Source organism: Pinus tabuliformis, chromosome 3_1 (assembly GCF_031772625.1).
Source record: "Pinus tabuliformis cultivar Carrire ecotype Pingquan chromosome 3_1, CPIR1, whole genome shotgun sequence".
NCBI classification, from domain to species: Eukaryota; Viridiplantae; Streptophyta; class Pinopsida; order Pinales; family Pinaceae; genus Pinus; species Pinus tabuliformis.
The window spans coordinates 127,739,700-127,754,839 of NC_142301.1; the positions used below are offsets into that span (position 1 = coordinate 127,739,700).

General features: G+C 37.2%; 1 protein-coding gene across 9 annotated transcripts in view; it reads right to left on the minus strand.

The window, feature by feature from the left end:
• The window catches only part of LOC149186094 (uncharacterized), a 207,288-nt gene that overhangs the window by 117,343 nt on the left and 74,805 nt on the right, over window positions 1-15,140 (minus strand). Inside the window, exon 15 of one of the 9 annotated variants that reach the window (XM_089410899.1) lies at window positions 1,496-1,817. The exons of the other annotated variants lie outside the window; for them this stretch is intronic. Coding sequence (XP_089267025.1) covers window positions 1,739-1,817 — 79 coding nt within the window. The 3' untranslated portion in view covers window positions 1,496-1,738. Of the gene's footprint in view, window positions 1-1,495; window positions 1,818-15,140 lie in introns of those variants that run through there. 9 annotated transcript variants of the gene reach the window in all.

Here is a 15,140-nt window from a genome sequence, read left to right on the forward strand (position 1 = left end):
TCTTCAAGATCCCGCCTATGACCTTCGCTTGCCTTTCCCTGACTTCTAGAGCTTGAGAGAAGCCCTTGATGACCTTCACTTGACCTCTTTGCCTCCTTTTCTCCAAGATCAAACTTGTAAAAGATGCCCTAGGTTAGCTGCAGAAACCCTAGTCCTCTCTAGCACATGTGAGAGAAAGATAGCCCAAATATAAAACTTCTTCATCCTTCTTCTCCTTCGCTGCCTCTTCCTTCTTCTTCCTTCGCTAGAATGAGTGATGAGTGTGTGCTTCAAGGAGGGCGAGTCCTCTTCTATATATAGGCTTCTTCAAGGGTGGATGTGGTTCTTCCTTTAGACTGACTTGCTAGATGCCAGACCGACTTGGACTTGGAGGGTATTTCGACACTTTTAAAGACAAAAATAATTTTCTTTACAAGTTACAATGTGCCCAGTGGGGTCTTCAACTTATGACAATGACTCTTTTGACTTCTTGACCTAGGACAAACCCTAGAAGCACTCAATGGGTGCTTAACCTATAAAATAAAAGACCTTGAGCATGAAACCCATGCTCCAAAAATAATAATAATAATTTTCTTTCATTTCATAATTTACAATAATCAAAAATACATTTCACACTTATGAAGACCGAACCTAGTTACACATTTTTCAATATAAAGGGTTGTGATGACTACTCTACAAATTGATAAGACAAAAGGCCAAAATAGTAAGTCTCATTTCTCAACCATTTTATTTAAAATTTCTGGAAGTCTCTTTTTCTTTTTTCTAATAGCATGCTATAAATTTCCTATCTTTATAGCTAGTAAATCCTTGGAGTAAAAGTGCATAATTTCAATATCTAGACGAAGGAAAAATGCATCTGCTTTGAGAACATTTTTCATATCTTTCACAGGTGTCTTTAGTTTATTTTTGCAAATCTACAGTAAGGAATTACTGTAGCAAACAAATTTCTGCATGTTTTTCACTTTACAAGGTGCCATTTCTACAAGTACTTTAAGTCAGTGTTGATAATATCGGTATCAGGAAAATATCGGCGAGGGTCTAGAAAATATCTTATCGGCAATATCGGCGAAAATATCGGCAAATATCGGCAAGCATAAAAAATGCATAATATATTCATTTTTTTTAGATTTTTAAACATATAAAGCAATAACAACATGAAATAAACACACTGGCACATAAATATGAAGAAAACACTGATATATATGATGTCAAATAGAAATGATACATCAAAGGCGATACCAAATCCTGTTGATCCCTGATAATTGTCCATTCAAGGACTCAAATATGGAGAACCAATACAAAATAACATCACATATATAAAATTATCTCATCATCATGAGTTATATGTAGCATAACAAATAAAACTAGTAGTTATCTATCTGAAATCACTGCCCTCTCCCCCTTTTACGGGAAAACATGATGGGCTGTTTGCCAGGCTTGCCCCTAGTAGTAGGAGGCCCTGACCTTGCCTCTGCACCTAATGTCAAATAATGAGTGCTAGGTATGGGGCTATGCTCTCCTATATCTATAGCAGATGGTGTTGATGCTGATGCTCCCGCAGTGTCCTCCTCCTCCTCCTACTCCTCCTTTGAGTGCTGCTACTCCTCTGACTCCGAGTCCTCCTCTTGCTGCCCCTGCTCTAATGGATCATCTGCCACTGGCTCTAACCATGAAGGTGACTCCTCCAAGAGGGGCTCCTCAAACTCCACCCTCCACAGAGACAATACATCAATATTGTCTAAGCTAAGTCACATGACACGAGGACACGAGACACAGAGGACACGTAAATACGAGTATTCATTATGAAACGCAACGACCTGGAAACAAGACATGGGGGACACGTTTTATATATATATATACCGAAATATAGTTTTTTATCCATATTAAATTGCAGGTTGCAGCTTATCTAATCAAATTAAAATATAATTACTTCTCAAAGTTCATAATTCACTTTAAAAAAATAAATAGAATCAAAATTTACTATTTAGAAATTAGAATGTGATATGCTTGGTCTTGATTCTTGAATATTCAATGTTCATTGTTCATGTACAACTTACAAGCACATAAGAAAATAACTAAAGTCTAATCCTATTGATTTCCTCTGCCCCTCTTGCGAGAAAATGCCATAGCTTTCCCTTTCCCTCTAGATGTAGTTGTTGGTGCTGGTGGAGTTGGCAGTGGAGTTTGCTATGCTCTAGAAGCTGAAGAACTAGAAGTAGGAGCTATAGGAGGTAGACCACGTCCTCTACTGGTGGCAGGGGTAGCCTGGGCAGGTGGTGTCACCTGGAAACATTACAATCTCCCAATCCTGAAATCCTAAAAAACTGATAAGTCTGCTGCATTTTGAATGAAATCTAAAATTCTACTTTCTCCATATGAAATCCAATGAGGCCGGAACCACTCTCAAACATCCTGAGTCATTTCATGGTAATGTTAAAAATTTAAGTAAAAGGATGAAAATGAAGATTAAAGAGAATGTCACTTTTACTTTAAGAATTTAACATTACCATGAATAGCATATCAATACTAGGGCCTAGAACACTCAAACCCTCCTTGGCAGCAACCGCATAGCCCTCCCCTTCCTTCTCCAGCAATCAAAAATGAAAATGATATGAAAAAAACCAAAATCGGATTTTTATAGGTCATGCGGAAATTTTTTACAGTCACCGGGCGATATTTTCGATTGTCGCGCGATATTTTCGGAAATATCGGCGATATTTCGGAAATATCGCGATATAAAATATCGCCGAAAATATCGCGATATTTCCGAATATCGCCGATATTTCGGCGATATTATCAACACTGCTTTAAGTTGCCTTGTTTTAGCTCAAATTTGTTTTGCAAGTTTTTATCCTTAATATATAGCTTAAAATTACTTATTTCAGCCCTTAAAAGTTTCTATTATTAGCTAAAATAATTTTTTGGGCTGTGCACCCAGGGAGTGTTGACACTTAGACCTCCAAAAGTGAATTTCCAACTTGTTGGGAATTCAATTTTGTTTCAGATACAAATCTTAGATGTGGTCTAAATTGACCAATCTTCTACCTTCTAGTCTCCCCACCCCTAGATATATGGTGTAGAAGTGTTTAGGAATTTTTTGTGACTTTTCAAAGAGTTATCTTGTTGTTTTCTGCATATTTTGCAGAAATTAGAGACCTATAAACACAAGACAGAAAGTTGTTTTACACAGCAAGCCACAATAAGCCCCCTAGGAAATGCTCTGTTTATAGAAATATTTACATATTTGGTTAGTATATTTTCTGTACACTCGATTTGACTACTCACATGTTATATCTTTTTAGATCAGAGTGTATTTCTTGTTGGTATAATTTTACTGCAAATTTTACATAATGGGCCAGCAAAGCAACAACACAAACTCCTCCACTTCATTCATTTGACCCCATTACAAGGCACTGGGCTTGTACTGATTGGTTTTAGTCATTCAAGGGAAACCTCCCATACCAATTTTGGTAGGAGTTGGGCTTAAAGAGTGGGGACCTAATCTGTGCTGGTAGTAGGCCTTTGTTCTGTGTGTGTCGCTTAGCAGAATTGTATGGATCTTCAACAACCTTGCTAAAAGGAGTGGTAACAGGTTCGAAGGGTGGCTTTAACAACCTCCTATCTTTTCTTGTCAAATCAGTTTTGTGATTTACTAAGGAGCTATCCGTGCAATAAATATGGTCATTCCTTCACTCATATTTCAACTTTGACAAATATATGATCATGATAAATGAATGCATGTATCATCATAATGCCTATGTTTGTTTCACTTCACTGCTGTTAATATACCAGATATGTTAGGACTGATAATATCTTTCACTATGGAGCTTGTCACATCCTTCTCGATGTGAAGCACCACCGATTGCCTAGAATCCACAACCCTAAGACAAGGGACTGAGTCACTGATCTCTCCAAAATCCATCATATTAACTTTTATAAATCCAAAATCAAGCATTACATTCCATAAACCTGCATCTGAGGGACAGATCTATGGTATTATTCTAGAGTTTTCCCCCTTCGATAGAAAAACACTAACCTAAAGAATGGAGGATTAGCACCAACGTGATAGTGGGTGGAGTACTTGGGTCTTCTTTTATTTTCGTTTTCTCTTAGACTTGGATAATCTTTTAAGTGCAGGTTTAAAGGTCAACATGCCTATAAGTGGTATTCACATAAGGAGAAGAACCAAGAAATGAGAGACGGGGAACGATTATGTAGGCATTATTTTTCAGATATGAATGAAGGACCCATTGATAACAATAAAGCATTGACAGAATTATAGAGGAAAATGCACTATTTTGTATTAGAGCACACTTTTGGAATCAATGGACTGTTGTTTTCAAAGTTTCAATAGTTAAGGAGGTCAATCCTATCCCCTATGCCCATATCAAGAAGCAGGTCAATGTTGATATGTACACGAACGACCTATCAAGCAACAACAAATTGAGGAGGCAAGAAGGTCCTCCAAAGAAGATCAATATTGCTAAAGATGCAATGAATCGAGGTACTTGGAGATAGCTAATTGTTGGAATGATCATATAGTAGCCAAAGCCATCACCCTATTCAAGGAGTTTGGTAACATCTTTACCTACCACGGTCATGATCTAAAGGGCATTCTGAAAGAATTTGGAAAACTTCGTATTGAACTTCAACTAGATGCCAAACCAATGAGACAATGACCATATCAAATGAATCTTAAATACAAAGCCAAGATACAAGAAGAGATTCAAAAGATGTTAGATGTTGAGATCATCTATTTGACCGAGGAAAGAATCGAGGTATCAGCCATAATGGTGGCTAAGAAGTAGAATGGGAAGATTGACATCTACATGGACTATAGAAAGTTGATCAAGTAACCATGAAAGTCCTTTTTCCTACATCTTTTCCCAAAGCAATCGTAAGAGTCATAGGAAGGGAAATATATTCCTTCCTTGATGGATATTTGGGTTATAACCAATTAACGAATTAAGATAAGGATGAACCACTTACGACATTTTCCAACAAATGGAATTATTATGCATATTGTTAGATGACTTTCCATCTAGTAAACACAACGATGTTTCTCTCAAAAAATAGTCAATATTTTCAAACAATTTATCCACAAGTCACTGGAAATGTATATGGACGACTAGGCTTTGTTCGAGTTTTTAAACAATCACATATTTGATCTTAGGATTGTTGAAGAATGTAACTAGTGTCGGTCTTCATAATTGTACTTGAGTCATAATGAAATGTATTTATCAAAAGAAAGAAAAAGAAATTTTATTATTAAAAGAAATTGACTTATTAAAGCATGGGTTTCATGCTTGGGTCAATTATTTTTAGGTCAAAGTCTCCATCGAAGACTTCTAGGGTTTATGTCAAGTGTCCTTGTCCATGTCATATTGTAAACAACCCTTGTTGGGATTTATTTGTCAAAGTAAAAATTTATTTTATTGTAAAATAGGTCAATTAGGCATCCTCCACCAAGTTGGCCTCAAATTAGACAAGTCGGTTGGGCAGCAGAATCAATATATAAAGGCAGCAACTCGACCTCATTTGACTCACGCTGACAACAAGTTCGATCTGCAACTTCTGGGGCCAGAAAAAGTGAATTTCAAGGAAGAAGAGGAAGAAGGATAGCAAAGGAGAAGGAGGTCTCTCACAAGCATAAGAAGTCAAAATTTCATCTCTCTTTCCCACACGTGTGAAGTTGTGCAACTGCTAGAAGGGGGCCGAAATTCTATAGTAACTGGGAGCCAGAAATTTTGCTATTGGGGGTCAAAATTTGCAACTGGGAAGTCGAATTTCTGGATTCTTGTTGGGTTGGAGTTGCTGGATAAGAAGAGACTACTATATCATCTTGGAAGGTTGATTTGGTGGAGGAGGAAAGTCTGTTGGTCTAGGGTCTTGGTCCATCTCAATCTAAATTACTGAAGGAAGAGTTCTTGACTGGGTTTTCCCTTATATAGGGGTTTTATCCCTGGCTGTCCGTGTTGAAGAAAGTGTAACTAGATTTGGTCTTCATAAATGTAATTTTGATCTTTGTACTTGTAAAAGAAAAGAAATATTTTTTTTGTAAATTATAAAATGAGTTTCTTGCTCATTACGTAGGTCCAGCACATGTTGAAGTGCTATAGGAAAGTCAAATAGTCAAAGAAAATGTTAAGGATCTCTTCTTGAGCATATATGTAATGTATATGAGTCAACCTAGTGTCTAGATCAGCCCTCCAAGACAAGCACAATCCTCTTGAAGAAGGTAGCAAGCAAAACAATGTAAAACACAGTCATGTCGGCCTGCAAATGAATTAAATAAGCTAAATAAGTCATGTCGGCTTGCAAATAGAGACACATCGGTTCACTCTGACATGTCGGCTAATTATGGAGGACAAACAACTATAAATACCCCGTTGGGGTCACCACAGGAAACACAGAAACTCGGACTTCTCTGCAACTTCGGATGAGGACAGAGGTACAAAACTTCGGATGGGTACAGGATCTCGGACATCTCTGTGATCTCGGTGATAATGACAACAAGTAACTACAGGTTCTCCTCCTCGACACAAATCTTAGTGCAAGGTAATTACAGTCTCCATTAATCACAGTCTCCTCCTCAGTACTGATCTCGATGAAGGATGAAATCACAGTAATAGTTTCGGTAACTACAGGTTCTCCTCCTCGGCTCACAATCTCGACATGATGGTGACTTCACAATTATATATTCTTGGCGTTCTAGACACAGTCAAGATCTCAGTGAGGTAGCAATCATGGTCTCATTCTTAATGAAGACAAGGTCATGATCAAGTCCTTGGTGCACCTCACATCCAAGTAGAAAGACCTCGTTGACATGATGATGAAGCAGGCAATGGCACAACTAAGGACCTTTGTGGTACTATGATGATGATCTCGGTAAATCAGTGATGATGATGTTGATCTCAACAGTAAGAAGAGAATTGATGTCTTGGTCTTGGAGTAGCCTAGTAGGTCAAGGGTCACCGTCTTGGTATTTGTCAATTGAATCTCTATAAGAAGAATTTTGTGTGGGTTTTCCTCTCCAAGAGGGAGAGGTTTTGGCCCTGGCAGAAAGACAAAATTGTGTGTTCTTTTTTCTTTGTTTTGATAGCTATTTGATGAAGTAAGAAATACACACACTAATGATATCAAGAAAATATTGTGCTAATAAGCTAAAGATAAAATACCTCACAAATGGTTATCATGCTAAGAAGAATCTCATTAACTCTCACTGCCCTAGATTCTTCAATAGTCTGGCTACATCTAGTGTCCCAAATATTCATGTTTTGCTTTTGATAATTGCTTGATGAAACAAAGATAAATGAAGAACATAAGAAAGTTAAATAAGAACATAAGAATATCACAAGTAATTATCAACATAAGAAAATCTTTCTGCCTTTCTGATTTTCTAACATGGTATCAAAGCTTAGGTGAAGAAGGAGAAAAAGGCAGCCTGAAGATCTATTGAAGGAAAAAGGAGATTGAAGGAAGATCATTAAAGGGATCATATAAAGAGACAAACCTACCATCTACAGGAACCATGACAAACTCAATGAAGGCAGAGAAAAAACTAGGAGCCTACAGCTACAGGGCCTGGAAAAAGAGAATAGATCTCATTCTCAAAAAGAACAGTGTCTTAGATCTTGTTCAAGGAAAAGTTAAGAAGCCTACTGATAAATCAAGTAATGCAAATAAAGTGAAGTTTAGAGAACTGGAAATTGTGGCTATGAATCTAAAAGTGGATGGAGTTAAGGATAACTTAATTCCATACATATCAAACATAAATTCTGCTCAAGAAATGTATGAGGCTCTCTCCAAGTTATTCACAATCAAGAACGTTGGTCAAATAGCAAGCCTCAAGAATGAACTAAGAACTGTTAAAATGACAAATGATGATGTTGTTTCATCATACTTTATAAGGATGTCTAGAATCAGAGATCAACTCCAAGCAATAGATGAAATTCTCCTAGAAAAGGAGCTTGTAATTACTGTTCTTCTAGGACTACCTAAATCTTGGAGTGCCTTTGCATCAGGACTCAACAGTCGGAAGGATATGTCAACATTTGAACAAATTTGGAATTCTTGTAGTCAAGAAGAAACCAGAATATCAATGGTAAACAACAAAAAGGAGAATGAAAAAGAAAACACCTCAAATGCTTACTCTGCACATCACAAAAAGAAAGGAACCTTCAAGAAGTTCAAAGGACCAAAGAAGAGAATGGACCTATCCAAGGTTGAACGTTACAATTGCCACAAGATAGGACATTACCAGAGTCATTGTCTTGAGAATCCAAGAAATAAGAAAAGAAATAGGGATCAAGCAAATGTCGCTAATGAAGCTCCATCTAAGAAGAACAAGACTGAAGAAGAATCGGAAGTCAAGGGCTTATACTACTAAGTCCTCCCTTACATGTATCCTCCCTTGGTCTTCTATTCTAAGTTTTGAATTGTTTTCCTTGATATTTTGATCTCTAGAATTTGTAGGTCTAACAAGTCTTGTTAGAACACATTTTATTTTGATAAAGTTGTACATATCCCTCAAGATTGGATTAAGAGGGAGCCCTCACCATTTTACCAAAGATGAGTATCTTACTTGTCTTATTTTTTTTCTATGTTTAGTTTTCCTCTCTTATCAAGATGTGTTTGTATTGTATGCTAATAATCTTTCTCTTTATATTTTTCCTTGGCTAGGAAAGCTTGCTAATTGCTCAAGGATAATGGAGAAGACTTCTAAGGATAGACTTGAAGTATGAAATAAGTTCTATTGAAATCCTTCAAGCATTGATGTCCTACAAGGTTTGTTAAGAAACAACCCAAGATATGTCTCAACCTATAAAGCTTTAAAGATATCTTTATATAAAGGTACGATCATTCTTCTTTTAAATTTTGTTCGTCATGTCTAGTGTTTTGAATCGTAAGAGATTCTTGTTTGAGTGATTAATCATTAGATTGAATCTACCCTCATTATATTTTGATAATTCGTATGGATACCTAAAAGGTTCTCTATAAGACCCTAACCTAAGGGTATGTCTATAGTTATGAAACCCTAGTCTACTTAGGGTTAATGATGAAGTATAGAAATCCTATTTTCTTGTTTAGAGTCTCGGTATTGTTATAATAATAAAACCCTAGTCCTTTAGGTTTTCTATCTAAAATTTATGTATTGAATCCCTAGATCTTTAGGGTTTGATTAATTAGGGTTTATAAGCAAAAACCTTATAATATCTATAGTAAGATCCTAGGAATGAAGCCCTAGGTGTATGTTCGTCTGTCTAGTCAAAAACCTAGCCTCGTCAAAGTTGTTGTATGTCTAACTTTAATGTATTGATATTTGTGTGATATGCTTGTGCATGATTATGAAATCCTAGATATGTATATATGCTAACCTAATTGTTGATGTTCATAGTTTGTAAATTCTAGGGTTTGTAACTAAGCCCTAGTAGAAGTTTGATATTCTAGGATATGATGATAATGTTTTCGATATGATTTAGTCTAGGGTTTGCATCAAACCTTAGTAAAGCCTAAAACATTAGCTGCATAGTAGAATTGTTATTTAATTGAATTACTGATATCTAAGGCTTTGTGTCCTAAGATGAAATATAGGGTTTGTAATGGATCATAATAGAATCTATCTCTGAAAATAATATTGAGGCCCTAAATAGAATGAGACTGATCTAAGTTTCTTTATGTTATAGTCTAGGGTTTGTAACAAAACCCTAGCAAAGAAGTTGAAGTATAGAAATATGTGTCTCTTGTTGATTATGAACCTACTAAGTTTAGGTATTTGATGTCTAAAATCTAATGAGTCCATGATTCTGATATAGTTAACTTCATGCTTCTATATATGTATTTGGTTGTACTTGCTATTAAAAGTTGTGCAGGTACACATGATGTTCGTATGAGCATGATCAAGATGAAAGGTTGAAGCTTCACTGATGTTATAGAAAAAGAAAGTAGTTGATCTCCCTAAGTTAAGAGGGAGCCTGGATAGAAAGAAGGGTACATCTCCCCAATTGAGAGGGAGGGCACATTATTAAAGAAAAAGACCTGAGAAGAACTGAGAATGTATTTGGTGCTGCTGAAGAAATGAAAAGAAGAAAGCTTTCGACAAAATTGTATATGGATAACTTGATGATACAAACAACATCCAAATGAATGAGGACCCTGATGGTTTGTGTTTACTTGTATGTTTGAAAATTTATTATTGATTGGGGTTGTGATTGTACAGGTAAATCTCCATAAAGAAGGATGAACACTTGAGAAGCATGCTTGGACAAATGGATATATCTAGTTTATCAGGGAGAGTTGAAGCATTTAATGGTGGATGCTTGGGACGACATCTGGTCGTCCTATGCGATGATGTCTAGATCCCGAAGAGTGAGGGCGGCATTGGTCTTGGATCTCTGACCTTGGATACGCACCTAGATCCCTGGGTTGATGGTTAGCAAGTAAGACTGATGGTACCTAGAGTGGCTGAAAGCTTGAGTCCATCTTAGTCCCACCCGGATAGATAACCTTGGTCAGGTATCTAGTCCATGGGACTGAGTGTGCCTGAACTCTTCATAGTTTATATTGGAGATCTTCCATGTACTGCTATATGGTTGTAATTATGAATACCTCCCTAGTTAAGAGGGAGCATTGAAGAATGTAACTAGTGTTTGTCTTCATAATTGTACTTGAGTCATAATGAAATGTATTATCAAAAGAAAGAAAAAAAAAATTATTATTAAAATAAATTGACTTATTAAAGCATGGGTTTCATGCTTGGGTCAATTGTTTTTAGGTCAAATTCTCCATTGAAGACTTCTAGGGTTTATGTCAAGTGTCCTTGTCCATGTCATATTGTAAACAACCCTTCTTGGGATTTATTTGTCAAAGAAGAAATTTATTTTATTGTAAAATAGGTCAATTAGGCATCCTCCACCAAGTCAGCCTCAAACTAGACAAGTCGGCCTAAATCTGGGTGGAAGAATCACTATATAAAGGTAGAAACTCGACCTCATTTGACACACACTCACAACAAGTTTAATCTACAACTTATGGGGCCAGAAAAAGTGTGAATTTCAAGGAAGAAGAGGAAGAAGGATAGCAAAGGAGAAGGAGGTATCTCACAAGCATAATAAGTAGAAATGTTCTCTCTCTTTCCCACACGTGTGAAGCTGTGAAGCTACTGGAAGGGGGCCGAAATTCTACAGTAACTGGAAGGCCGAAATTCTGCTCCTGGTGGTCGAAATTTTCCAACTAGGAAGTCGAATTTCTAGATTGTTGCTGGGTTAGAGCTACTGGATAAGAAGCAACTAATATATCATCTTGGAAGGCTGACTTGGTGGAGGAGGAAAGTCTGTTCGTCTGGGGTCTTCGACAATCTCAATCTAAATTACTAAAGGAAGAGTTCTTGACTGGGTTTTCCCCTATATAGGGGTTTTAGCCCTGGCTGTGCTCCTACATCTGGTGTCCCAAATCTTCATGTTTTGCTTTTGATAATTGCTTGATGAAACAAAGATAAAAGAAGAACATAAAAAAGTAAATAAGAACATAAGAATATCACAAGTAATTATCAACATAAGAATATCTTTCTGCCTTTCTAATTTTCTAACAAGGATAATATTGAATAGGTCCAAGGAGACAAGAGTCTCTCTCAATACCCAAAAGTCTTGGAATCTACAACATTAGGATAACAATGGGGACATATACTAGCAAAATAAGCTATGATGGTGGAACCTCAAGATGATTCAAGGCCTAAAGCCTCCAACTTACCTATCCAAGGTTAAGTCATTGTTGAGACACGTGAACTATTATAGGTAGTTTGTCAAGGGGTATGCATGCATCACTTACCTGATGGGACTATTACTTAAGAAGGAAACACCTTTAAATCTTGACAAATGAATCCCAACAAGAATTCAAGGCATTAAAAGACTAGATTGTGAATGCAACAATATTACAATTTCTCTACTAAAAAAAGCCTTTAATTCTCCATGTGGGCGCATCAAGTATCACCATCCAAATTGTTCTCACACAATTTCGTGATAAAGAAACAAATCATCCAATCTATTCCATGACCTGAAAATGATCTCTACACTATAGAGTGGAAAGATATAGGTATGCTCTCTACTTTGCAAAAATTGGCATTATATATTGGAAAATAAATTCAATTTTTAGATTCATCACTATGCCTTGAATTAAATAATGAACAAGATAGCAATGTCAAGAAGGTTCATCTAATCATTGATGTTGCTCGGGAAGTATAATTTTGAATTTTTGTTAACTTATTAAATCCCATGTTAGACACAAACACATTTTGAGGGTGAACATCGATGAATTAGAAAAAGACAAAGAAGATAACTTCCCTGATGCTAGTTTGTTTAAAATACAAGCTATATCGAGTACTAGGAGGATGTGTGGTGTTTCATTCACCACAAACAAGCACCCAATGGCATGATGAAGGCCCAAGAGAGAAGATTTGTACAAAAATCTCTAAGATTCAAGTTCTTAGCAAGGTTACTGTACAAAATCAGGATGCATGGCATACTATGTCAATGTGTGCCACCCTTAGACATAGAGAAACTAATAACGAAAGATCATTCAAGTAATTGCTAGTAGGCACTACTTCTCAACAAGGACAATTTAGAAAATCTGGTGTTCAAGATTGAAGTGACTAAAATTATTTAGAGATTGCTTCAAATGGGTGAAGAGGTGTGAGAAATGCCCAAAGGTGCTACCACATCTCAAGTAAGGGATTACAATGAACTTCACCTTCGTTCTTTGATGCATCCCTTTAACATTGGGGATTAGATTTCATTGTCCCTTTTGTGCCTGTTACCCACCACCAGTGGGTGACCCCTATAGGAGAAATTTTCTCCTAGAATTTTCTTCAGCCGGTAGCTAGCAACCCCTTGCAGCCACCAGATAGCTCAATGTGCCACCATTCTCTACCACTTGAACAAGCCATTGTGTTCCCTCGCCCATCTATTATGATCGTATATTTGAAGGTGGGCCTTCCAACCCCGAAGGTATGACTTTTCATTACATAATTGGGTGTTTATGCTTGCTTTTCTTGGGCAAATTTGGACATGGATTAGTCGTAGGATTCGGTGGAAAGAAAGGGCTCAGATTGTACTCTTGTTCCCTTGTCCCAACTTGGTGGTTAATCTTGTATTCTATTCCCGTGGGATCTCCTCTACTGGCTACTAGCTTTAGGAGTGGCATTACATGGGAAACCCTAATTTTGGTTGCATGGTCCCGCATCCTGACACCATATATCTCACTTCCCTTTGCAGATTATAACCCCTTTTCATACGTTTCTCATCCAGGTCCACATCTGCCCATTGGGTCCACAAGGTGTTGGCTTCCCCCTCCCCTTGTACGCACTTTGGGTCGAGCTTGGAACGATGCCTCAGAGGTTGATGTAACTAAAAAGAAAGATAAGAGCATAATTTGGCCACTTAAAACAGAAAATATGCCACAAGATGCAAAAGATGGTCGGGACATAAAAATTTAGCACATGGAAAATGTTACCACACAATCTGGCAGGGGTCCTAAGAGAGGTACCTACAGGACAACTACTAGACCAAATGGAAACAACAGGACAAGGACCCACTATCACCTCAATCAATGTCCCCTACTCTTTACGGACTTTCACTGATGGGAGGAGTCTCGATATCAAGGAAATCATTAGAATGATGAGGTCAATGAGTAGATATGGTGTGATTTCCAAAGCCCATTCAAAGGAGAGGCTCAAATAATGGCTTGCTTGCTTTAGAAGCAAAAGAAGGGCTCTCCAAGAAAGGCTTATTGTTAGGAGGCTAATACCTAGGTCAAAGGGATAATCAATATGGTAGATATGCCTAGATCAATGTTTCCTAAAGAAGTAAAAGAACCTCTCTTAAGGTTTTGTAGAATAATGATCTTACGAAGTTGTTGGGTCCACAAGAGAGACCCTCGGGGGATCCAAGCGAGACTTAGGGTTTGTAATTTTTCAAGGTAAATAAGATACCTAAACCAAGCAAGGATCGAATAGGCCATTGAATGATTAACTTCCAATGAGTTTTCCAATATGGTTGACCTATGGAAATTCACTAACCAAGGTAACCTAAGATTAGGGATGATGTTGGATCTAAGGCTTGGGATATCTCCAAATCTAGCCACGGGAATTTGCTCAAATTTTAAGGAGACCAGGAGGAGACCCCGACGCAATAGTGGACCAACTCGCTCTTCAAATGGGCCAGCCTAAAGCAATTTTCACTAGGCCTTAGGAGACCACTAGGGTTAGGGCAGAAAAAGGAGAGAAAAGGTAAAAAGTTTTAAAGGGTGATCACCAAGGATTCTAAGACCTAATTCCTTACGATTGGGAATAATGGAGTCAAGCTTTATTTTGATTCCAAAATTTCGCTCAATTAAGGAAACCTAAGCAACTTCGGTAGCCCTAATGATGCAACAACACAACTACTATAGGTATTTATACTTCATTTAATGTTTGATGGAGTTTCAAGGCAATGCAATGTGCAATTAGACCTCTAGGAACATTCATTCACTTAATCTTTAACATGTAATGCATGCAATACTTCAAATCCCAGTGTTTTCAAGAATTCACATTTCAATTAGGGCACAATAAGACTTGACAAAACATTCCATACATTAATCATGTAGTATTCTAAAGAAAATAACATGAAAAAGGCACTTACAAGAGAAAGTGAATATAACCATCCATCAAAACGTCAAAGAGAAGCTCCAAAATAAGATAGCGAAGTTTCCAAACATCAAAATGCATCCAAAACATCCAATTCGTGCTTCAGTTGCAGGTCCGAGTTCTTTTCACAAGAGAAATAGAGATCCAAGTGATGATGATTTACAAATGAGGCCTCACCTGTATTTATATGAGCCTCTAACAATTCGAATTGGTCAAATTAGCCTAATGAGCCCCTAAGAATGAATCTAATGTGCAAAATAACAATAAAAGTGGTGACAACCCACCAAATAGCTCAAGATTATGCAAAAATCCCTCCTAATGAGGTTGAAATCATAGAAAAATAGTGCAAATGGGTCGTTGGAAGGCCTAAACAAGTCCTCCATGTGCCAAATTGAAGAAGAGGGCTCTCATGATGACTACCAAGGGGTTGGCCCCTTGGCGTCTAAGCAAAACATTTGTGGTG